At 42.5% G+C, this 25,976-nt stretch overlaps 1 protein-coding gene across 1 annotated transcript in view; it reads left to right on the forward strand.

Moving 5' to 3' along the window:
- arhgap22b (Rho GTPase activating protein 22b) overlaps positions 1-25,976 on the forward strand; it is a 41,230-nt gene that overhangs the window by 7,379 nt on the left and 7,875 nt on the right. The window contains exons 2-4 of the mRNA XM_078290947.1: positions 4,024-4,223; positions 9,778-9,865; positions 23,901-24,029. Coding sequence (XP_078147073.1) covers positions 4,024-4,223; positions 9,778-9,865; positions 23,901-24,029 — 417 coding nt within the window. The remainder of the gene's footprint in view (positions 1-4,023; positions 4,224-9,777; positions 9,866-23,900; positions 24,030-25,976) is intronic.

The raw sequence follows: 25,976 nt of genomic DNA on the forward strand, positions 1-25,976 counted from the left end.
ATTAGCTTGCCCATCACAATTTCACAAGCTCTCCATCCAAATTATAGGCTATTATTGTCACTTTGCAATGACATTTTTAAATTGTTGTTTACATTCTAGTGAGCCATTGCTAGAAAGATTTGTCTCAAAAATAAACATAATTCTGCAGTCAGACTTTGTTGTCATTGAACTTTTATTTATTACATCATATTGTGGTTGTATCGAATCGTGAACCCCATATTGCGCATGGAATCATATCGTTAGAGAAGCAGATCATCCCATCCCTAGTAGCTAGCTACTAGCTAACTAACTACTATAGTAAGCTAGTTAACCTCCCTGCTAAATTCAAGCAGTTGTAGTTGTCCCAAAATTGCTAGCTGACTTGATAGCTGTTGGGTCTATCTGAAGTCTGTCTCAAGTCCTCACGTACGTGTTGAATTAACACTAGTTACCTCCGCCAAGGAGGTAATGTTTGCACCTGCGTCTGTGTGTTCGTCCGTCCGTCTGTCTGTTAGCAGGATATCTCAAAAAATTGGCCAAAAGGGGGCGTGGTCTTGGGCGTGCCATATCACCAAAAGGTGCATATTCCTTGCAGGGTGTTGTCAGACATGGAGGTCTGTGCTGTACTGAGCACATTTTGTAGTTTTATATATATTGTCACTGTCAGGTAAAACATTTGCATTCAAAGCTCATGTGTTTTTTGGACACAAGCCTATGTTGGTTTTCATATGTGAAATTTTTTATGTTTTCATCTGTCATTACATATGAATATATTTGTTTCACAGGTGAAAAACCTAATTTCACATGCAAAGAGACTGTCATGTCCACATGGGAAATGGGAAATTTCACATTCACAGATGAAAACCAATGTGTTCAAAAAACACAAGCTTTGCATGTGGGTTTGCACATGTGACTTTTGTGACCACCATGAAATTTTTTGGGTTTATTCTATGGGTTTTGAAAGGGTTTGATTAGCCCAAGGGTCAGAGAATGTTCTCCATCAATCTTCTGGGTCGGGTTTCCCACCCTGAGTGTGATGCAATTTCAAAATGGCCGCCTCAGAAACAAGGTCAATAGGCGAGAAAGGTCTACGCCTTATTCTGTCCCTATTCTATGACCAATCCAGCCTTCATTCAACACCTCTTTGAAGACCAACAGGCTTTTCAGACCAATAAGAAAAGGCTGTGGACACATTCCAGCTGGTTAGGAAAAAGATGTGGGCCATAACCTTTCCCTTCTATGTATCCAGGAAAGAGAGAGATGAGGGAATAAAAAAAGGATAAACATTGATTTTCATCCCCCTCCACATTCATCCGTGCTGTGCCTCCCTCTGAGCCATCTGAGCATTGATTCTGTGTGTGTGTGTGTGTGTGTGTGTGTGTGGCGCACAATGCACACCAGCAGAGAGGATGTCTGCGCAATTGATTTCTATAAATTATACATGATCATCAAATAGCTTTGTCTTGTTTGCCTGCCCTGAACACAGCGCTCAGAAAGATTTAGCTGTGGCCTTTTTTCTCCATCTGTAGAAACAAGAAATCTTTGTTGTTTTGTGCTTGAAATCAGCAGCATATCAGTGTGACAAAATGTATTGTTAATTCATCTGGGATACCATTTATTATTTAGCATTTTAAAAACATTTAAAAAAAAACATGTAAGATATTCCCCCTCTCCAACCTGAATCACATTCCCCTCTCCCATATTTCCCCCCTCCTCCTGTTTAAATTAAATTATCGCTCACATCACATCACTTTTGGTTAACAGCACTATTGTGTTAGGGTGCTGTGACTCTGACCTGTGTACTGTTGGTTTCTTGTAATGTTGGTGATCTAGGAACTGAAGCTTCTTCTACTCTTCTACTCACCTTGAATTGAACAGGAGGAGTGTCAGCCTCTTAAAATGGCTAAAAATGGAAAATGTAATGGAATGAAATAAGGCCGGGTTTTCCAACAGCATCAAATGACCTGGGCAAGCAATAGTAGAATTTTTTGTAACTTGAGGAAGATTTGAGACATGTCAACTTTTTTCATTTGTACAGATGTTTGACAAAAGAAACCAAGCGTAAACCTACAACTACGTTTTTGAAGCCATATTTAAAAGGTGCTACCTGTTTCATTTTAAACATCAACATATCCATGTCAAATTAATTGTGATACCTTCGTATAATTACTGTAAACAAATGAGACCATGGTCCAGACCAATTGTTAGTACTAGTGTTTCTCTAAATTAAAGACTACATTTCCCATAAACCCTGTTGCGCCCTGCCATAAAAAGGATGTTTCTACGTGTCTTTGGTCTTTCCCTGAAGAGGATCAAACATGTTGGAAGTGATTTCTCCATCTTCCTTTCCCTCCTTCCACCATCTGCTGCCAGAAACTCTTTCAGCTTTAGCTCCGTTTGCTCTGGAAGAACAGAACCTCTTCCTGTTTTGTGCCGTAAAGCGATCCAGCAGATTTCCCTCCAGATCCACCAGGTGGAGAAACTATGGAGGATGCAGAGTAGAGGCGGTCTGGTTTGTTTACAGTAATCATACTAACATCTCAGCATCTCTTAATGTGGTAGTGATTTATTGATGTTAAAGTGATACATGTGGCACCTTTAAATCTATCGTTTCTAAAGCCGTTGCTGCACAGGGACGATCTGAAAACCTGCTGCTGCTCTGAACAGACACATCCAGACACGGCTATAAAGCTGCCACCTCTCCCTTTTAACCTGTCCTTGACTGAGCTCAGGTTACACTGGTTTTTTTGCGAGTCTTTCAGTCAGCCAGCCAGTCATTCAGTCATTTAGCCAGTCAGTCAGTCCCATGTGGTCCCATTATCTCAGCTCAAAGGCCTCTGCTCTTCTGTTTGTGGCAACTGACAATAAGTCTCTTCCAAGGCCCGCAATAAAGGAGGGGGAGTCCTATCACCTGAGGCCCTGTGTGTGTGTGTGTGTGTGTGTGTGTGTGTGTGTGTGTGTGTGTGTGTGTGTGTGTGTGTGTGTGTGTGTGACTCTCCCCTTCACAGTCTCTCTCTTTCCCTTTCACTTATTTTCTCTGCTTCACGTTATTATTTGTGCCTGCTGCCTCTCTGTAATCCCCTTCTCTCTTTATCTGGGGAAGAGGAAGGGTGTAGCCTGGGGGCAGAACCGTGTGTGTGTGTGTGTGTGTGTGTGTGTGTGTGTGTGTGTGGAGGAGCAGAGGCTGGTGGAGTGTGTGTGTGCGCATACGGCATGCATAATGAGTGACGATGCAAGTCAAATGTGTCTATTAGAGGCAGAAATGGGAAGACGTGGTAAAAGAAATGAGGGACAAGAGAGGAAACAAAGGAAGTCAAGCAGAGCGACCAATATTTAATCACCCTTGACCCCCACCCCACCCCTTACTTTCTGTGTGTATATAGACATAATTTCTCCTTTTTTGTAAATCAGTCTCAAGCAGAAAACAGTGAAAACCCTGTACTGATGTAGCCACTGTAGCACCAAGTACCACTTTTTGCGGGCTTGTCCTTCAAAAGGTCGTCAATTACTGCTTTTTTGGAGTTGTAAACTGGTATTTTGTACCATTTAGTTATGAAATACAACAATGCCGTCATACTGTCAACATCTGAGCTCTAATGTGCCGATGCTGTATTCATCTCAGTAAACCTGGCTCAGTTCGCCCTCCAGTGGTTAAACTGAGCAGTCGGTGTTCAGTAAGAGATGCAGCTGATACATCATCTGATAAAAAAAATATTCACACCCCCAGTGTAAAGGCAGATTTGAGACACTGCACCCCGTTCCTCTTCTCACCAACCCAGCCAAACCCCAAACCCCCTCCTTCCCCCCGCTCGTCGCCCCAGTGTCTTGCATTTCTCAAAATCGCGCAGCAGACAGAGAAGCTCAGACTGGGTGCAGAATTACTCTTTAAAGGGGATTGTTTGGGAAAATCCTAAGTTTGTTCCCTTTGCAATCATCAAAAAACATAAAGAACGACTCCACTCACCAGCTGATTGTGATTCACATTACAGCCTGCTTATTCTCTCCCTCTCCCTCCTCTGTGTGTGTGTGTGTGTGTGTGTGCAGCCCGGTCCAAGAGCATGGTGATGGGCGAGGTGTCGCGGGGCCCGTGCCGGCCGGCCTCCCCCAGCCTGCAGGAGGGGGCGCTGAAGGCCGGCTGGCTGAAGAAGCAGCGCAGCATCATGAAGAACTGGCAGCTGCGCTGGTTTGTGCTGCGCTCAGATCAGCTCTACTTCTACAAAGACGAGGAGGAGACTAAACCGCAGGTACTTTGATGTCGTACAGTAGAAAACAGGCTGAAGAAACACAAACCAAGCTGCTTTGCTCACAACAGTCTCATTTTGTGGCCAGCAGGCAAACATTTTTCATGTTGAGTGGCCAAGCCGTCGAACTGATGATTTATACATTCAATACACTGCAGGGGAAAACAACCCTGCTTCATTAAACAAATCAAACTGAACCATGGGAGCCTGTGTGGTTTGTCAAGCTCAGACTCATTTATCAAAATGTGCTTGGATTTAATCTTTAATGTGATCTGATCATTTTTCAAGTTGCATTTACACCTGATTTATAAAAAAAATATGAGACTGAATTAAACTGCTTGCTCATTTAAAGTAGTGCACCTGTGATATACTGTATAATCGCAAATGAGCTTGAATCTGAACACGCATTCATGTGCTTTTCAATTAGTTGGCCTTGTGAACGCAGCCCAGTCACTCTTTGCTACATGACAGCTGTTTACCTCCTGCAGCAGACTGTCTACAGGATATCTAATACTGTCTTTATGCAAAACACCTTGGGTTTGATCATGAGTCTTGCATCCCTAATGCCTCAGTGTACAAGGTTCTGCACACAACCAGCATGTGGCCTGAAAACCCAATGATAAGTCTATCAATTTTGTTTTAATATTAAACTAATTGACAAACACCATTAACACTTTTAGGCCACTTCGTATGAGGATTCGCACTACCTTACCTCGGCATAACCAGCAGGTGATGTGTGTAGAGCTGCAACGATTAATCGATTAGTTGCCAACTATTAAATTAATCGCCAACTATTTTGATAATCGATTAATCGGTTTGAGTAATTTTTTAAGAAAAATAAGTCAAAATTCTCTGATTCCAGCTTCTTAAATGTGAATATTTTCTGGTTTCTTTACTCCTCTATGACAGTAAACTGAATATCTTTGGGTTGTGGACAAAACAAGACATTTGAGGACGTCATCTTGGGCTTTGGGAAACACTGATCGACATTTTTCACCATTTTCTGACATTTTATAGACAAACAACTAATCGATTAATTGAGAAAATAATCGACAGATTAATCGACAATGAAAATAATCGTTAGTTGCAGCCCTAGATGTGTGTACATCAGATGTAAACCTGAAGAAGAGCTACGACCATTTCCACACAAAAAAACCAAAAAAACAATTCTAAATTATTTGCCATCACTCAAGATCAAATATGATCCTTCCTATAAAAGAAGCCACAGGTCAATATTTACTTATGATCCTTTTGCTGAATGGCCACCAGTCACAATAATGCACACACTCATATTCACACACACACACACACACACACATATACTCATCTCATTTACAACTGATTACACACACTACAACACACTAAAATCTTTTGTTTGCTCTTTTTAATTTGTATTTTTATTTTATCCATTATTTTTTATTCATTGGCATTTATTTTTATAATTTCTTTGTTTTGTTACTAATGTTGTATATTCTTTATTTAGGTGGGACACACTATAAGACCCTTAGGTTCTTTTTTATCTCACCTGCACAACTGGCTTTCATTTGCTGTACTGTTTCTTCTTTTCTGCCTCAGCGTGCAAATAAATCATTTCTAATTTCTAAAATGACAACATGAGAATATCTCACGGTGATAATGATGATTTAGCGCACTCGCAGGACAGATTCGGTTTGAGTGCATCGGAGGAAACAGCAGAGTGACGCCTGGTTTCCTCTGACACTCCTCACTCTGCTTTATAACAATATTTATAGGTCAAATCCCCCGTGAATCCTCTGCTTCTGCTCTAATTAAGGCCTTCATTTGGCTTGGATGCTGACTCACATTTCCCCATTGATTCCCCCATTGAAGAGTTCATAAGCAATACAAGTAGGTGGCCTTGCCTGACCTTATACACACACACACACACACACACACACACACACACACACACACACACACACACTGCGGTTGTACCTCTTCCATAAAAGCAGCTATGATTTTGGGTCATTCAGCGTCATTCACAGGTTACACAGCCGTGACAAGAGGCGATGATGTCATCCAACAACAAAAGACAGCAGGGGCGGCTCCATTAAACACACACACACACACACACACACAAACAAACACACACACACGGCCTCCAGAGTGTAATAATCATCTCCTTACATTCCTGGCTGAAATCTCGACACTCTTATTGATTTCCTCAGTCTCCACTCTGCGTGACTGCTGTCTATTTAATGCAGGCAGCAGCCTTCTGCCATCAGTGCCTTCTAGTCCCTGTCAGCACACACACACACACATACACACACACACACACACACACATTATATACACACACAATGACGTGTTCGCCTCCAGCACAGTCTCCGTTGAAAGGGGAACAAATGACTGAGGGTTTTGACAGACTGTCCTTAATCAGAGCTTGCCAATACCCATCCAGCCTGTATTGATTTTCAGCCCACCATGGAGCCTATTCACACACACAAGCACGCACACACACATGAATGCACGCACACACACACACACACACACACACACACACACCCTCCGCCCACCCTCCCCCCTCTGTGGCCAGGATGTGTGAGAAAGTGTCAATCTGGCCTTTTTTTCTTTTTTCCTCCTTCTCATCTTCTAATCGATAGGAAATTCGGGGGTGGAGGGGAGGGGGGTGGAGGGGAGGGGAGGGGGGCTGCGAAGGCAAATCAACGCAATAGGACAAGCCAACCCCCCCACACACACACACACACCCACCACCCCCAAGATGAAAGGATGTGATAATTGGTGGAAGGAAAGGCGATATTGAAAGGAGGGCAATCCATACAGGTTTTCTTTTCATCGTGTGGATAAATCCATTAAGGAGCGGGTGGACTTAGATTTGGGACAATGGATTTATTTTGACAAACACATGGGGGGGAATGGGGGGGGGGCTTAGTGCTCAGAATACATAATGAACCTCTATTACACAATAAAACAAAAAAAACATAAGACAATAACAAGCAGTAATCTGCAGGATTCGTGTTTTTTTGGGGGGGGGTTTTTGTCTCCATCTTTGTCCCTCAGCCTCATCACTGTGGTGTTTCTGCACTGCACTTCCCACAGATCACCTGTCAATCAAACAGTGTGGGCGGAGCTTGGATTTTCTGATTTTTCTTGGAGTTTCTCTTTTCTTTGTCTGTTCAGCCATGGTGGCTATCACTGCTCATGCTAACTACCCAGTTCTTCTTCTTCTGTTTCTTCTAAACAAACCGGAAACGTAAAATGCATCACTTCTCTGCTTGAAATAAGCGTGTGATTAAAATCCTTTTTTCTATAACCCAAATTGTTATTCTAGCAAGACTAAATAGGGTTACATATTGTCACCAAATCGTACAGTAATGTGAAAATAGACCTACACGTGTTATCAATCAACAGGCTCTTATGGCTTGTAATATATAGCGCTGTGTAACGGCTGCCAAAAAAAAAAGCTGCCAAAGATGAAGGAGAGAATAAGTCTGATTTTCCGGCCCAGGATGGTGACTGGCGTTTATGTGCAAACCAGGTTAAACAGAGGGGAGGAGTCCACATCCATTACTGTCTCCTTGTGGGAACATCAGGCTCGTGAGATTTATAAAGCAGAACAGTACGTCAGCAAGGTTTTATACATCTGACAAAAAGCCTGTGTATGCATGTTTCTAATTTTGTGCATATTCAGATTTTTTATGCATCTTGACCCTGGTGTTCACACTGCAAAAAAATCTCCATCTTAACAAGTCATTTAGTCTATTATTGAGTCTTAAAATCGTAATTTTCTTAAAGTAAATGAAAAAATCTGCCAATGAGGCTCGATAATTTCACTTGTTTCCAATGCAAATCAACTTGTTTGAAGAATTTAGTAGAATCAAGAGTCATTTTCTTGACAGCAGTGCAGTGATCTGCCTTATTCTGACTGGTTTCAACACACTGACACTCATTTCTAGAAAACTCCTGAAACAAGTGAAGCTGCATTGGAAACAAGTGGAGTTATCTCTCCTCACTGCAGAATGTTTCTCTTGGTTTAAGAAAAATAAGAAGCTGAATATGAGACTAGATGACTTGTTAAGATGTTTTTTTGTTTTTTTGCAGTGTAGAACAGCAAAGGTAAAAGCGCTCATGAACTGAGTACAGGTTGGTTTTTTTTATTAATCAATGATAGAGAGCAGCAAAACAGACATTTATTTAAAAACTTCACACATTATTACTTTAAAGTCACTGCATCACCAAGCTAAAGCCTAAAGCACGATCTCTCCTTCCTCTCCTACATTTCCTAAGTGCCTCGACGGTGTGATTTGTCTTCTGGGGTCACGTGTCGCCTGTTCTCCCTCACTCACCCCCGGCCGGCTACCCGTGTTATTCCGAGCACATAGCACCCTTGGGATGCTTTTCTCCCCGCCCCGCACCCCGCGCTCCATCTATCCGCAACCCCCCCCCCCCCCCTCCGCGCCCCGCATCCATTTGTTGCCATGGAGACTAATGTTGGCGACGGCCCGGCCCTCCGGTCGGGGCGGTTTGGCAGACTCCTTCCCCCCTGTGTGATGGAGGATGCCAGTGGCAGCTTAGCGGGCCGGCCGGCGCTGGCGGCGCTGGCGGCGCTTCACAGGCGGCGCGCTCCGGTTCTCAGGGCTAAATGGGTATTGATCTGGATAATGTATTCTGATAATCTGTGTGGGTTCCTGTTCAATCACAGGAGGAGCTGCTTAAATTGTTACAGGGGGGTTAAGAGAGAAGCCAAAGGATGATAGGAAGGAAGGAAGGGAGGGAGCAAGGAAGGATGGAAGGCAGGGAGGTAAAGATTTAGTCTGAAAATCTGTGTGGGTTCCTGCTCAATCAGAGGAGGAGCTGTTTAAATTGTTAAAGAGGGGTGAAGCAAAGGAAGGAAGGCAGGAAGGAAGGATGGGAAGGAACAAGGAAGAAAGGGAGAAAGGAGGGATGAGGGATGAAAGGCAAAGAGGAAATAAATGTATTTGTATAATCTGTCTGGACTCAGGAATGAAAAAGGAGCAAGGAAGAAAAGATGAAAAGAAGACAGGAAACATGACAGGAAGGGTGAAAAGAAGGTGGGAAGAAAGGAAAGAAGGAAGGTAAAGGTTTAGTCTGAAAATCTGTGTGGGTTCCTATTCAGTTTAGCTGCTTCAATTGTTAGAGAGCAAGCAAAGGAAGGAAAGCAGGAAGGAAGGATAGGAGGGAGTAAAGAAGAATGGGAGAAAGGAGGGATGAAAGGAAGGCAGGAAGAGAGAAACAAAAGGACAGAAGGAGGGAAGGAAAGGAGAAAGCAAGGATGAAAGGCAGGCAGGAAAGAAGGCAGAAAAAGGAGAGAAGGACAGAAGGAAGGTAGGAAAGAAGGTCAGAAGGAATAGAATGAGGAAGGAGGGATGAAATAAAGGATAAATGGAAGCAAGGAAAGGCAAGGAAGGAGAGAAGGGAAAAAGGGAAGGAGGAAGGAGAGAAGGAAGGAAAGAAAGTCAGAAGGAACATAGGAAAGAAGGTTGGAAGGAAGAGAGGAAGCAAGGAAGGAAGGACATCTGCAGCTCAGTCTTTAAGCCCCTCCCTCTGTGTGTTTCAGGGCTGTATCCCTCTGCAGGGTTGCCAGGTCAACGAGCTCACAGCCAATCCAGACGAACCAGGAAGACACCTGTTTGAAATCGTACCAGGTGAGATCTTAGCCCCGCCCCTTCCTCCTCCTCCTCCTCCTCCTCCTCCTCCTCCTCCTCCGGTTCAGTTCATATCTTTGGCTCTGTTCACACTGCAGGCCTTTGTGCTCAAATCAGAGTTTTTGCTTTTATTTCTTTTTTTTTGTCTGACTGTTCTCATTTATTTTTGAAAGTGATCCGTATCTGATATCAGTTTGAACGGACCTCCATCCTGAAATAACAAAAGACATTTATCAGCCAAAAATACAGTCACATTCATTGTAAAAAACATTATGCAGCCATGGCCACTTTGTCTTTCTCCTCCTTGAACTTCACACTGAGCACTTTTACATTGATTAGCCATTTAATAGAAATCTAAATGGCTAAACGTCGAGGCTAAAATGAAGCTCCACAGGGTTTAAAATTGAAAGATTAGTAACATCTGCATCTTAGACTTGTGTCCTCTGGAGTAAATGACAAAATTAAAGCATTATCTCACACATATGGACTGACTTCTCTGGTGCATATATTTTGATAGTTACAGCTGTTTATACATTGTTTAAATATGTAATAATGTAAATCAGAGATGAGACGTTGAAATCACATCTAGTGCTGAGTGGGTTGGCTTTAAGGCTCTTGATTTTTCATTGACGCTACAGCAAACTCGGCCATTTCTCTTGCTGTTGTTTCCAACACTGGTCGACTACGATCTGTCCCGTCTAGTTTTGTTTGAATGGAGGAATCGCCCCAAAATACGAAATTAATTTGTGACCTCGCTGCCTCTCTGCTGGCTGTTTGAGTCGTCGTGCTCCAGGTTTTGCCAGTCAAGTGGATACGAGAGAGACGTAAAAACCTCATGAATCTGATCTGACAGTTCAGACTGCAGTCGCATGGCCATCGATCAGATATGAACTAAATTTAGGATCAGATATGAATGTGGTACAAATCAAAAATTAAAAGACCAGATTCCATGAGGTTTTTTCTGTTCACACACTGCTCTAAAAAACATAAAATCTGTATTACACAGGAAGAAAAAAATCAGAATTGGGATACTTTCATTTGTTCTCTGGGTGCCATTCTGTATTTAGCCAGCAGGGGGCGCTGTTAGCCAAGGATCAGCTGATGGAAATCTCCTAATCAGACATCTCCTGACCTCAGAACTGGTGACATGTAGAGTCCTAACTGCACCTACATCGTGTTTCTAGCTTGTGGAGTGTGAAAGTCAATTCCTAGAAGAAGAAAAAAAAAGACAAATGGCCTCTCATTATCCAGCGCTGCCTTGTCCCTGTAGCTCTCCTGGCTGTTAGGAGCCGTCCCGCCCGACATGCAGAAGCCTGGCCTGGGGCTGAACAGGCTGCTTACATCAACCTGACACAGCAAGCAAGGTTTCACTCAATCAATACAACAGTTTTCAGAATTCACGCTCAGTCCGTCGCCGTCAGCATCTGAGTGAGCGGCGGCTTCCTACACAGCTGTCAGAAGAAAGCAAGAAATGCTGCGTGGATGTAGGGTTTCTCTTTTATTTGGCATTTTACTGGACACAGTGGAGAGAGACAGAAAAGATTGAGAAAGAGTGATGAGGGATGACATGTGACAAAGCTCCCAGACTAGATTCAAACCCAGGACGTCCTGGGTGCATGGTATGTGCCTTAGACAACAAACTGTCCAGGATGCTCCATCCATGCATGAGAGGGACTTCTACCATGGTTACTTCTGTAGTAAATCCAACATGAGGGGGCGTCCCGGTGGCTCAAAGGCCTAAGGAGCGTACCATGTAACCACAACAACCTGGGTCCAAATCCGGCCCAGGACCTTTGAATCTCGCATGTCATCTCCCTCTCTCTCCCAATCCTTCCCGTTTCTCTCTACTTTTTAAATATCTAATGAAGGGACACATCCCAAAAAATCATCCAAGCCTACAACATCTACATGACTACAAGTCTCTAACCTGAATACTATAAATTACACACTGAGCCACAGGATCGCAGCTGAGCTTTAGCATACGTTCATCCTGCTGACTCTCTATATCAGTCTGTCATTCGAGTGTTTGCTCGGCGGTCTCTGCTGGTGTTTAGAGTGGCCAGCAGGCTTGTGAGCCTCTGTGTGTTTTATTTATGGCGGGTCAACATCGCAGAGGGGTGTGAACCCCCAGTCAGCCTCTAACGTGTGGACAAGCCTGCAGGCCAGAAAACTGGGAGTGGAGGTGGGAAGAAAGGAGGAATGAGGGAGGAAAAGAGGGCAGACGGACAGGGAGGGAAGCAGTCAGGTGTACGGTGGCCACTTTAGGACATCCTCAGCTGCTGGACTTGTATCAGGTTTAGCTGTTTTTTGTTGCATCAGGTTCTTAGATGACAAACTCTATCCAGGTTTGACAAAGTACAGCTAAACCTGACGCAAGTCCAGCTAAATCTGACAAAGTACATCTACGAATGACAAAGGCGGCTGAGAATGTCCTAAAACGGCCACCGTACAGGTGGGGAAAGATGCAGAGAGACAGGCGGGACAGATGGACAGACAGGCATGACAACAGGACAGAGAGACAGGATTCAGGCACATACAGGAACCATCACCTCTTCTGAACTGGGTTGAACTGGGTTGGTTGAGATGAACAACAGGAGTCTGACTGGATTTCAATCTGTATGATTTACATTCCTCCCTCTCTGAAAAAGCTGATGCCTCCTACTATCTAATGTTTATAAGATATTAGATTCGTTCGAGACATTCGTTCTCCAGTCCTTACGTTTTAAATCTTGTGATATAAATATTTGCAGCCTCTAGGCTTCTTAAAGTAATTTACCGAGTCAAATAGCCTGGAAATAAAAAAAAAAATCGTTCAGCAAGCTCATCATTCTGTGTGTACGACTGCAGCAGAGGGTCGTGAGCGGGAGCAGCTTTGTGTTCGTGGGCGATAACGAGACTAAAAGGTTGAAAACCACAAGACTGATTGTGGATCAGCACTCCCAGACTTCAACATAAACCTTCAACATGAATGAGGCCAGGTCGGGGGGCGGGGGGGGTGCTGGGTCTGTGATGATAAATCAGCTGCTTGCTCTCCCTTTCTCTCTCTTTCAGCAGCGCTTTGTTCTCTGTAATAGTAGCCTTGTCCTTCAAAGGAGGACTGGGACCTCGCCTGCTCATCTGGGTCATGTCATTGACTGACAGACTTGGCTTGTGTAAGTGTGTGTGTGTGTGTGTGTGTCCAGCTCCAGGGTAAATCTACTGGTCATGTTTATTGTGGACATATGGAGTTCCCAGCTCTCTTGCAAGGCACTTACTTAATAACTGCAGTTCTCTGAGTCCCTGCCTGCTCACTCACTGTCAGACGCTCTGAATGAAAGTGTTAAATGTCTAAAATGTAAAACGAAGGTCTAGACTTTATCCAGGTTTAGAAAAGCAGCCTGAAGACATTTCCTCATCGACTCTCATATCTGATATCTTCTAAATAGTGGGAAAAAAAACACATCTCATCCATTCTGTCAAAAAGTAAGCAAATTAATCCAAATTTTAAGGCTTTGTTGAAATCAACAGTAAATACAAATAGCTTATGGGAGCACATTCTCATAATCAGCCTCTCTAATGGGCCTACAGACAGAACCACTGTAAAAAGTATCCTCCATTTATTCTGAATTAATAATTAAACAATGGAACCAAATTAGTGTATTGTAACACAAAATGTGTATCTCTCAACTAAGTAACACCCAATTTCCGAGGCCTTAAAAGAGAGCAAAACTTTATTAATTAATTCAGCAAGCATGTAGTTAAAAGTGGAACTTCTACTAAGGCTACAACCATATTTAATACAAAATGAGCAATGCACCCAAACAAAGCTGATTCAACAGTCATGTGCTTGAGTTTCAACTGAGCCAAAGCTTAAAAAAATAAATAAATAAAAAAAAAGCCTCTTGGCATGAAGAAAATGGGGAAATAATCAGTTATTTTTAAATATTCTTTGTATTTAAGGGCTGACTGGAGGCTAAGCCCGCTTTTGTGGCAGCGTGAAGCCATTAAGCCATCTGGGAAACAACACACACACACACACACACACACGCCTGTGCAAACGCAGCCACTTCAGCTAATTCATTATTGTGGACTAGTTGTTTAGGCAGCCCACACACTTGCACCCCATCCTTAAAACACACACACAGACTTCTTCTGTGTCTCAGTACTTCTCTTTCTCCAGAAGCATCAACACACACGTCAGAGTTTAGAGCTGCGTTTTCTGCCCCAAAATCAGCATCAAAACACACATTTTTCTCTATTTTTACTATTTTCCACATTTTAGAATAACAGTAAAGACATCAAAACTATGAAATAACACAAATGGAATTATGCAGCGACCAAAAAAAAGTGTTAAATCAAAACTATCTTATATTTTAGATTCTTTGCCTTGATGGAAAGGCAAAGGCTTTGGAAAGAAATTCATACATAGGATCAACTTCACTATTTGAATAAGAAACTAATTTCAAGCATTTAAGCAGAAGCCTTTAGATCAAAATGGCTTTAAGAGAATGAAAAACAGAGATCATTCAGTCAGGTGGGTCCAAACTGTTGACTGGCAGTGTGTTAACGTAACGTAACGGAAAAGTCACAGGTACGAAGAAAGAGAATGTTTACCCCAAACCTCCGGCTGTGTCACTGCCTTGCTCTACCAATTGGAGCGATACAAGGCTCTCCGCTTACTTTGACATGCATAAAACATCAGTAGCATACAACAATAGCTTGATTCATGGCCTTCAGACGGCGCTGTCAGAGACGGGAAAACAAGCGGGGAGCTTTATTTACAGGAAAATCCCTCCTCAGATCCTCTTACACTGTTGGACCTCATCAGTCTGTGATGTTCGATGCATTCCAGGAGTTATTTTGTGATGAAGCGTTGGAATTTACTGTTTTTTGGTGAACCCACTTTCCCTCAACCTGACTCGTCTACGGCTACTTCGGTTAGTGTTTTCCTACGTTTCCCACAATGCCTTTTGACAACCCCCAGTTGAGAAAAAGTGAGATTCGCCCCCTAACTCAAAGCCCACCCTGTCTCTCTGCTGCATTGCATTCTGGTCTCTCTCCTGCTCCTGTGGGTGGAGAAATTGGTCTCTCTCCTCTTCTACGATGGATTTCTCCCTGTATGATTGTTGAACGTCTCTTGGTGCAAAATGGCGGCTCTAGAAAGAAGCCCTCGCTCTTTGATTCTGAGGGACTGACACCAAAACCTGACGTTTACCGCTGATGTTTTACATCCTGAAACATTTTCTCATATCAAACTCCACTGCAGCTGCTGGAAACATCTGGAGGTGACGTCACCTCGTCTACGATTGGCCAGTTATCCATGAAGAAGAAAACTAGGAATTGACTGAAATTGTTTTTAAGATACAACTACAGAATCTGTTTTGTGGCAACATACTAGAAAACAGTTCCGCCTTCAGGGAGGAAAACAATGTAAATTTGAACTGCTTGCACACACACACACACACACATACACACACACACAGTCACCCTTTAACCACCCGTGCGTAACAACATTACACGCTAAATGTGGGTTAGTGGGATAATAAACATCCACTAAGCACGGCATATTCCAAGCACATGTTATGAACACAGTCTCATGTATAGACACTGCTGTAAAGACCCTGGTGAAGGTGTTAAAGCCAAAAGGTTAAAGTTAAATCCTCCCTCTTCAAACTTCTTTTGGACCGATTAAAACATTATGAACCCGAATATGAACGAGAAAATCACGTCTGACCCGCCCTAAAAACAATGCTGTAATGTAGACACAGTATAAATGAGCAATATTTGAGATTTACAAAGAACAATGTTGTATACAAGAGGCTAAATATGTCACAAAATGTATGTTCAATGGTCATATTTTAAGTGGTAATTTGCAAAATCCTTAGTTTTTGTTTATCTTGTGTGGGCGGAGCTTGGATTTTCTTGTTGCTGCAGTTTGAGTTTCTCTTTTCTTTGTCTGTTCAGCCATGGTGGCTATCGCTGCTCATGCTAACTACCCAGTTCTTCTTCTTCTATTGATTCCAAACAAACCGGAAACGTAAAACGCATCACTTCCTGTGCGGCAGAGGATTTTTCCCGGGAAAGAGCCACCAGACACCGGCTGGTTAGAACAGACAGTGGAGAAGATTTATGAACTGGATATAGGCTGGATCATTGTTGTGCTAGAGCAATTGGCGGTAGAAAGTAGCATAATTTACATTTATTCATATGAAAATGTCACAGATTATTACTTATTATAAGGCTGGAACAGATCTGACTTGAGGAAGAATCCAAAGTCTGGTTGGCCTGAATCGCACAGATTGATTAGCATTGTCTGTCTGTTTTCCCTCTGTGTGTGTATACAAGTTTGTTTGACAAAGATGGGAAGACTGCCCATCTCCCAGTTACTGCACACACACTGAGAGAGAGAGAGAGAGAGAGAGAGAGAGAGAGAGAGAGAGAGAGAGAGAGAGAGAGAGAGAGAGAGAGAGAGAGAGAGAGAGCGCTCTCACTCCTCCTCAGGGATTTGCTGCTCCCCAGGGGGTTGAGGGAAAGGACCTGCTGCCCATACTGCTGAATGAGAGGGAGAGAGAAAAAAAAAAAGAGTGAATGAATGGACAGAATAAACGAGTGAAGAACAAGAAGTGGGACTCGTTTGACGGGTTTTGTGTCCGCTGGCATCGAGCATGCCTCACTGGCAGGTTCTGCCCATCAGTGCTACCTGCATACGGATCTACTGCAGAACGGACTTTCCGGAGGCAGGGAAGCCGGTTCATGATCCAGCTTTAGCCCAGATCCAGTCCCAGTCCCGGTCCCAGCCCGCTCCGCTCAGCCAGACATGGGGCTGGCCTGCTGCAAGCCGGACAGACTGAGGAAGCAACACCTTCAAGGTAACGGGAAACGTAATGGGATGTTGCAGAGCTTCCTTGTTTCATTTTGAGCAGAGCTTTGAGTAGAGCTGCTGCTGTCACTGTGGCTCTGATGGGCTCAGATACAGTGAGGCAGCTCATGCAAAAGAGCAGTGTCTCATGTTTCTACTCAATTTTCATATGCAGTGATGCCAGCTATTGTGTAAAATCTTTGTTTTTTGCATGAATTAGTGACTTTTTTGCACTGTATCAAGCTACTAGCTGGCCTGTTGTTGGTACATGATGTAGCCAGTTGTTATGAGTCAAGATTTGAACTGAATTTACTTTCAAATTCTCTATGGAACTACAATAGACTGAGCTACACAGTACAATACATGTACGTACAGTTTCACTCAAAAATGAGTTATCCAGCATTTTAAAAAAGCGTCACTTAATTTTACAAAATGTTTGAATGAATGAGCGAATAAACTGTGGCACTTTGTAAAGGATAGTTAGTTTACATTAGATGATTAGGTTTCACAAAACTGATGTATAATCACTGTTGCAACTTGGCAACTTTGTCGCAAAATGTAGCGACTTTTCAGACTCCCTGGCAACTTTATTTCTCCAAAGCAACTAGCAACAAATCCGGCTACTTTTCGAACCGTGGGGAACAATGATAATGTGTTGACACCCAAAGGATCTGACGATCAGTACGGCTGTTGTGTAATATTTGTGCTACTTGCTTGTCTAACCCGAAGATGCCTGATGGTCACAGCGCTTCCCATACACAGCGGAGCCCCTCCCTCCGCTGAGAGAGGCGGGATGTAGCACATATATTGATATGCAAATTATCGTATGACATCATCTGGCGACCTCTTGCGACTTTTTGATCAGCCAACAGCTATTTTCCTTGGACAGTTGGCAACATTGGACACAGTACTCTTCATGTGTTTACTTTTGGTTTAAGTTGCTAAGGCTACGCTGTTGCTCTGAACGCATTCTGTAATCAAGGAAGCATTTCGAAATTCGCAAAAAGAGCATGATTGAAAAGTATGTGCAGAAAAATCACTGACGGGTGGATTACATGCGGTCACACAGTATCACAGTTGTTCACTGTGTGTTGTGACTTGCAGTAGTAATATTGCAGTGGGAGCTTGTTGTGTCTACAGCGGTGCATGCTGGTCCAAAAACATGAGCCTGGATCCCGAGGGTGGCTGCAGGGCTAGAAGAGCTGAAGTGTTAATGCTTCTTTGGTTGTGGTTCGGTATTCCTGCACCGATGTGTTATGAAGCACAACACACACATATGGCAGACAGCAGTTCTTTTGCAGAGCCGGTGTATTGACAAGACCACTTCTAGTCGGTTTATCTGTGAGCGGATCAATATATTGCTGCGTATTGGCGTCCTGCAGCAGGAGACGCTGTGGAAGTTCCCCCTTAAAAAGGAAAATATCAATGTTTATTGAAGTTTGTGCCAATTGTCCAGGTTCCTCTCCGTTTCTGCACACAGTCAGCATAGTTGGAGATATCAGCGCTCGTTTTTCCTCCAGATTAATCCATTTGCTGCCGTTCATTCTCGTCCGTTATGAAAAACAAACTTCCACAGAGCGAGAGAATCCATCACAGGAAACATGAAGCCAAACTCTCTTCTAGGAAATTATCCCTCAAAAACACTTAACTGTCACATCCATCATGTTTTTATTTAGGTTGTCCACTTTCTGTACGAACCAGGCTTGTTATATTATTAGTTATGAAAGGCAATAGTAGTTTTACTTATATATATTTATTCCCTTGAGTTCACGGCTTGTTGCCTTCTCTTGGACCCCAAAATAATAAAGTAACACATATATGCCATCCAGATTGCTCATTAAAATCACCGACATGCAACGTACTAAGCAGCTTCTGCAACTTAAGCAACCTAACTTGAGCAACTTGTAACTTCTGATAATCTATTAATTGCTAACACAAAGTTGTCGATATTAAAATGCTCTCTGACAAAAGGAAAGAAACCTGGCTCAGCTTAAAGTTGCCCTTCAAATAGATTTATTATCACAGTTATAAGTGGACAAACTCGTAGTAGAACAGTAGAACATGTTGATAAAAAGCAGATTATACTTCTGTTGTATTTATAACACTATTGTCTGCAAAGACTGATGCTTATTTGGTTACCTAGCTATATAAATGTGCTCTGGTTCTTCCTGTCTGTCTCTCTCTCTCTCTCATATAACACTAATAACGAGCAGCACAGAGGTCGTATAAAGTTAATCCCCAACCGATCCACAGACCCCAATCATCAGCCACATTATTAATAGAGAACTTGGCCTGGGGGACGAGGCATGCCAGCAGGTTTAAAGGTGTACAGTACAAACTGTATCGGTGCAGACAGGAGTGAGTTTACGGTGCTTGTTGTGCCACAAAGTGTACCGCAGTACATTTGCATGAATCTGTCACACTACAGAAACAGGGGGTAGGTTGAATATACGTCTATGGGCAGGCAGGGTGGCTGAGTTGTTAGAGAGACCGTCTGGTACCTGAAAGGTCACAGGGTCGATCTCCACAACAGCCATGTGTCCTGTCAGAGTTACCTGAACCTGCCTGCACTCAGCTACATGCCTGGAGAGCAGATCCAGGCTTTATGCATCATGTGGCACCAGCCTGAAGACATTTCCTTGTTGCAACACTGATAACTTCTAAATTGGGTTAGGTTTTTGGGTCAGATTGTGATAACGGGTCAGTGGTTCTGGTAGCATTAGCCGGTGACTGGACTTCATAAAGGGATGGCCAATGGCGACTTTTCAGTTTCATCCTAGCAACTATGGCTGGTGCCATGGAGGTCTATTGGAAAATTGGCTGTGCTCAAATAATGGCTAAATACATACTGTAACAACCAGGCTAGAAAAAGAGAAACGTAAAGAGACAGGTAGGTTTGTTTTATATTCCTGTGACACAGTAAACTGTCTTGTCTTTAGCCCTAGTCTCTACTCCAAAACACTCTGAGTTGCTTGAGAAGAATCAGCTCAGTTAACCTGAACAAACTGTTAGCTAGCTAGCTAGCCAGCATGCTAATTGGGCAGAGAACCAATATGTTAACATGTTCTACTAGCCACTAACACTACTGTAGTTTCTACAAGATACGTTAGCTAGCGCGCAAATCAGATGTTAGCTGACCAGATACTATATAGCTAGCTAGTTAAAACAATGACCACTTGGTGAAGGAAAAATAAGAGATTACGTTACTGTACCTGTATGAATAAATAAGTTGATAAGAGTTCCCTAAAAGCTTATTCCTTTCTCCCATGGTTTTCTGTCCAGCTGCACAACAGAAAAGAGCGAGTAGGAAGCTAGAGGAGTATTACCTGCATACGGTAACACAAGAATATAGTTTCATAGATGTATCAGTGGTGAAATGATCACTACAACAGCACGAAAATGTACCATGTCTATTGAATTCTGTTCAGGTGGCCAAACCTGTTCACAGCTATAGTTGCCGAAGACCTCCAATATGGCTGCCAGAGGCTGTGCGTTAAATCACCGGAAATGCATTAAATCACCAGCCCTGTATACTGACCGCAGGTGTCTCCACACCAGTTTGACAGTTTAATAAGTTCACAGTGTGACTCTTATTCTGCAGAGTGAAAACTATCCTCGTCCTCCCTCCATCCAACCATCCATCTATCCCTCCTCCTCTCTCATTCAGATGATTAACGCTGTCCGTGGGCAGTCTGACATTTTGAGAACAGAAGCTATTATCATAAAAAGAATATATATCTTCAATAAACACACACATGCTGTATTTTACCACTGAAAAATGAAATATCCTCCATAAAAGGAAACATCCAGCCTCCTCACAGGCTAAATGTCTCCCTCCCTCTGGACTCAGCAGGAGTAAAATCAAATCCATCATGTCTGAGTTCTTCAGACTTTGCACTGAGAGGAAAGTTGACTTTAAAGTGTGTCTCTTTAAACTCCAGTCAGTGTTATCTTAATTGTCTCCAAATGGGATCTTTGTACTCCGTCCAATCCAGGCTTTGGTGTTTTGATTATTTTGGTGTCTGTCGGCTACGTTGGGATTGATTTTAAAAGTGTGTGTGTGTGTGTGTGTGTCTTATCAGGCCACGATGCCTTGAAGAGGAAGTATTGGTTGTGGCTCGGCTCCTTTATGTCTGAGTCTCCTCTCCACTCTTTATCAGCCTTTTAATTTGCTTCTCTTCCTGAGGACGAATTGAAAGCTCCACTTAGTTTCCGCAATATATCGAGTTTACTGTATATGCACTAATATATAGCCAGAATATACAGAAAAGAACAGTTTTTGGAGGGACTTCTTATGCTTTTGTCCTTGAAAATGCTTTGAAATTCACAATTTTAGAAAACCGGTTACTATGAAGAACGATCCGGTGAACACATCAATAATAGAAATTCGTCATCCTGTGCAGGAGATAATGAGCGTCTACAGTCAATCTGGAAGGTTCCCACCTCTCCTCCATGGATGGGCGGTGTCTTGTGTATCTAATGATGCAACATGTCTCCGTCTACCTGCCACACAGTCTGGACCTTTAATCTAATGACGCCTTGCTGCGGCATCTGTGGCCTCATCAGTCTGTCAATCTATTAAAGATCCAGGCGTGGAAAGAGTAGTAAAATATCCTACTCAACATATACTAGTGATGCGGAAAATTTATTGAAGATAAGTTAAAAGTACTAACATAAAAATGCATTCAAGTAAAATAAGATGAAACTTATTTGAAAATAGGTTGTTGCAGCGGCAAAAGTATAGGACTCAGCAAGGAAAAAAAATACAATATAGACACACAAGTCGAATATAAAAATAAGCAAAAAGAAAATAATATAAGCAATAAAATAAAGCAATAAAATAGAATTGTGTGGTTGTATAAACAGTAGTCAACAATTTCAACTCGTTAAGAAGACTGTTAAAAGTAGGGAAAGAGATTGCTAACATTTATTATTTTACAGATGTTACCTATAGATGTTACTAACATCCTCATTTAAATTACGAAATATCAAACATGTCATTCAAAAGGTACTAGGGTTGTTTCTTTTGCTACTCTGTATATAGCAAACTAGCTATAGAAGGCTAGCAAACTAGCTAGCCAACAACCAGGCAAAAACATACCAATAATAGGCCTACTGCAGCTGGTTAGATGTTAGCTAAGCTACTGTCATAGATACATTTCAGCATATAATGTTATGCTATTTAATGTAGTATTAGCCTATTACTGATGCAACTCTTAGGGAGAGCCTTCAACATTTACACTTTGTAAAGAATGCAATTTAAAATGTAGTGATAGCATAATATAGCGTAAAAGTAAAAGGAAAATTACTGACTTCAAAAATACTCAAAAGTACACAAAAAAGCCGCTCAAGATCAAACTGGGTTTGAGAAAAGTGAGATTTAAAGGAAAGAAAGTAGGACTGACAGACACTTTGTTGAGAAAGCCGACTTTCAGAGTGACGGCAAAACTAGATCATGGTAATCAGATTGGATTATGGTTTCTGGTAATTCCCCACGCTGGTTTTCTCTTGTTTCTTTTTTTATGGTTTTATGGCTGAATGATAGTGAATCAAATGGTCACAAAGCATGAGAATACTACAGAACAGTTTAACTTACATACAGTAGCAAAGACCAAAAAAACATTATGTGTTAGTCACAGTAATGGTAAATACCCAGTTTACCATTTCAAGACTGAGAGGACCACATCTAAGAAGACAGAGCAGCGTGTGTGTGTGTGTGTGTGTGTGTGTGTGTGTGTGTGTGTGTGTGTGTGTGTGTGTTGTTCATCATTGCAGTGTGAGTTTGCAGAGCTGGGTGACAATGGCACTTAGCTTTATGGCACCACTGTTTATATTTGGATTCCCTTCTCGCAGCTAAATGACTGTGAGCAACACCATCCGACACTAGACGGCTCGGCCGAAGGAAAAACACTTGATATATTCTCTATATCATCTAAACCTGCAGCAGATGGTTTAACTTACAGGTTGTGTCTTGGTTGAGCAAAACAATAGATACACAAAGGCTTGCGGTCATAAAAACGACAATAAAAATGCAAAAGCTGTCATATTTTCTGCGCTGTACTCCATCCATGATGTTAATGCTCTTTATCTAGAAGATTGTTCAAGGTTACAGGAATATTTTGCACCTTATCTTGCTCTTGTCTTGGGAAAAAAAATTAAAAAATGTTATAGTATCTCGACCTACCATGTCTCATTATGCGTGATCATTCTAGGGTCACAGGAATATTTTGTTTCCTTTGCACTCCTTACTAGTGGTCAGATGTGATGTTGGTGAGGTAGAATAAACCTAGAAAATTAGGCTTATTCTACCTCTGCACTCATTATAAGTTGTTTTGTTTCAGAGTCTCAGCTAACGATGTAAACGTGAACAAAAGTCACTGATGTCTTAAGTCCATGTTTTCACTGCATGATATAAGAGCTAAATGCCTGAAATGTAAAGTGGAAATAAAGTGGAGTGAAGAGAACAATACTGCCATCTAGTGGCGACTCTGAAGGCATTTGGGAAATGGTTTTGGGGGTTGAGAGATGATTTAAGGCATGTGAAAAACTATATTTCTATCAAACAACATTATTAGGTTTTCAATCTGTTATAAATGCCTGTGTTTTTGTGATATAATGAACATTTGCAGCCTCTGGTTTGCTCTCAATGATTAGTCTACTATAATAGCTTGGAAAGGGAAAATAAAAAAACATCATTTGAAGTCAAAAGTTCACTAATTTGCATGTTTATGTCTGCAGCAGTGGGGCGCAAATACAGCTCAATCTGAGGGACACAGACCAAAAAATGATGTAGTGTAGAACGCCACATACACAAGGCAGAAGGTGTGTGTGTGTGTGTGTGTGTGTGTGTGTGTGTGTGTGAGAGAGAGAGACGGGGGTATAGTCCCATCATAGCTGAATTTTTTGGGGTGTTAAAATAATTTCCAGTGACACAGTTCATATACAAAGTGAAAAAAATAGTATTTGTTGTTGTGGAGCCCAGTCTGCCTACCTTGCCAGGACACAACGGTAAAGCTGGTAAACGCCACCGATCCGTCCTGCAGAGAGAAATGACGGGACATTAAAGCGGCTGATTGGTTTCATCAACTTTTAATTTACAACCCGCCGCTCTTCCAACTGTCCTCCATCACTCATTTTTTCCCGCCATATTCTGTCTCCCCCCCTACCCCACCCCCTCCACCCCTCCTCTCCCCTCAGGTGGGACAGGAGAGAAGGACCGGGCAGCGATCAGCCATGAAGCCTTCCTGCTCATGGCGAACTCCCAGACCGACATGGACGACTGGGTCAAGGCCATACGCCGCGTCATCTGGGCGCCGTTCGGAGGAGGTAAACCCGAACTTTAAAAACCACTAGCCCGAAATATACAGAAGTTCAATTTCAAAAGCACAAAAAAGGTCTAAAGGTCACGTCTAAACACGCAAAGAGCACGCAGCCAGCACCTCATAGAAATGGTCAATTTCGATCCAAACTATTCAAGTTTCCTCGAGGGATTCCTCAAACAGAAACCACATGAAAAGACAGTAGAGAAATCGGTTCCCAAAGGGTCAGAGAACCTCAAATAGAAAAGGTGGCAAACCATATGATGCACAAATCTGAGTAGCTGCTAAAACAAGCCAATATTTGTGTTCATTTATTGATTTGAAGTACTTATATGTGTTAGCACTATTTATAGCAAATAAACTTCTTGTCTGCTTGTTTCAAATTGGAAATTTGGCTTGCAGCAAGGCGTACAATACATAATTAACAATACACAGAAACATACAAGACACATTAAGGCGAACTATGGAAAGAGTAGAAGATTGTGTGCTTTCTGCTTATCAGTGTGGCTCAAAAGCACTATCAGGAGTGCTGACGGTGCCATTTCATTCGATTTTCACTGCCAATTATCATTTAAAAACAAAAGAGGAGGGTTGGACCCGGACTTGGACCGAGGCGGCTCCTTCCAGGGACTCTAACCTAACGCAGGAAGTCTTCATTTCCTCTTGGCAGAGCTCCTCTCGGCCCCGCAGGCCCCACAGATCCAGCAACTGAAACTTGAAACAAGATATCGCTGCTGAAATAGGAAAAGAGAGACCGTACCTCTCTGGCCAGTTCAGATTATGCGACCAGAATCACGAACTTGAACCTGGTCATGCCGTATCGTCTACTCCTACACCGAGTCTCATTTCTCCAGCAGTTAATTCTCACCCTGCTCTCTCTATTCTTGGGGTCTAACTACTGTACTTGACAGGAGTCCAGAAATACGATCAGAGTTCGCTGTCGATGTGCTATATACATTAACACTGTTCTTTTAAAGCTGATGGAAAGAGAAATTCAAAAAAAGAGAGGATAGAGAGTGCTTGTGTTTGTTTTCTGTCTGTGGAGGCATTTTGTTGAGTGCGAAGCTGCAGCCTCCATAACGGTTTATGTCTTTTGGGTTTTGATTTTCTGACAAAATAGCACATGAATGCAACTTGGAAAGTCCTGGATGTCGGACTTTCCCACCAGCAGATGAACACAGCATAATAATAATAATTATGGCTAAAAAGTGAAAATCATCCAATGGTGGGAAATCCCGAGATCTGGATCATCACCAAAATCTCATCAACTGATCCAAATATCAACCAAATCTGTTCAGGACTTTTTGACTAACAGACACAAGACGAGTGAAAACAAAGCCTCCTTCCAACTTTCAAGTTTTAAGTTCCTTCCAAGTTTCCAAGTACTTTTTCAAGCAACATTTTGAAGAAGGCTTTATATTTCAGTTCAAAAGGACATATTGAAAACAACTCCAACACGTTTTCGCCTTGAGAAAAGAGAGATATGGTAAAAAGCACGACCAAGACTTGTCTGAGTACAGGGACATCACATCATCACAGCAGGTTTTTGGGTTGTGATAATTGCTCATGCTGCTTTTCTGGATGCAGATTAGCCCATGAACTTTGACCCGGTTAAGCAGAACCTTCCAGGGTCTCTCTTTTATGTTTTTTCTTGGGAGCGGTCTGCCTGCGGTTAATTCTCACCCTGTCCTCTCTGGTCTCGGTGTCTAACTAGTGTACTTGACAGGAGTCCAGAAATACAACCAGGCCAGTCTGGGTGTGAACTGGGATATGAGGAGCAGCTGGACAGCCAGGTGTTATGTTACAAAGGAGCCATATATTAATAGGGGGGGGGGGGGGGGGGGGTGACATAGAACAACACACCAATAATAAAGTGTATGACATCAGTGGTCCCATTTCTATTTAGGTTTTTATCGGCCAAGTTCAGGCCCTGTTGGCAGGATCAGATGCTCTC

This window comes from Centroberyx gerrardi, chromosome 20 (genome assembly GCF_048128805.1).
Source record: "Centroberyx gerrardi isolate f3 chromosome 20, fCenGer3.hap1.cur.20231027, whole genome shotgun sequence".
NCBI lineage: Eukaryota > Metazoa > Chordata > Actinopteri > Beryciformes > Berycidae > Centroberyx > Centroberyx gerrardi.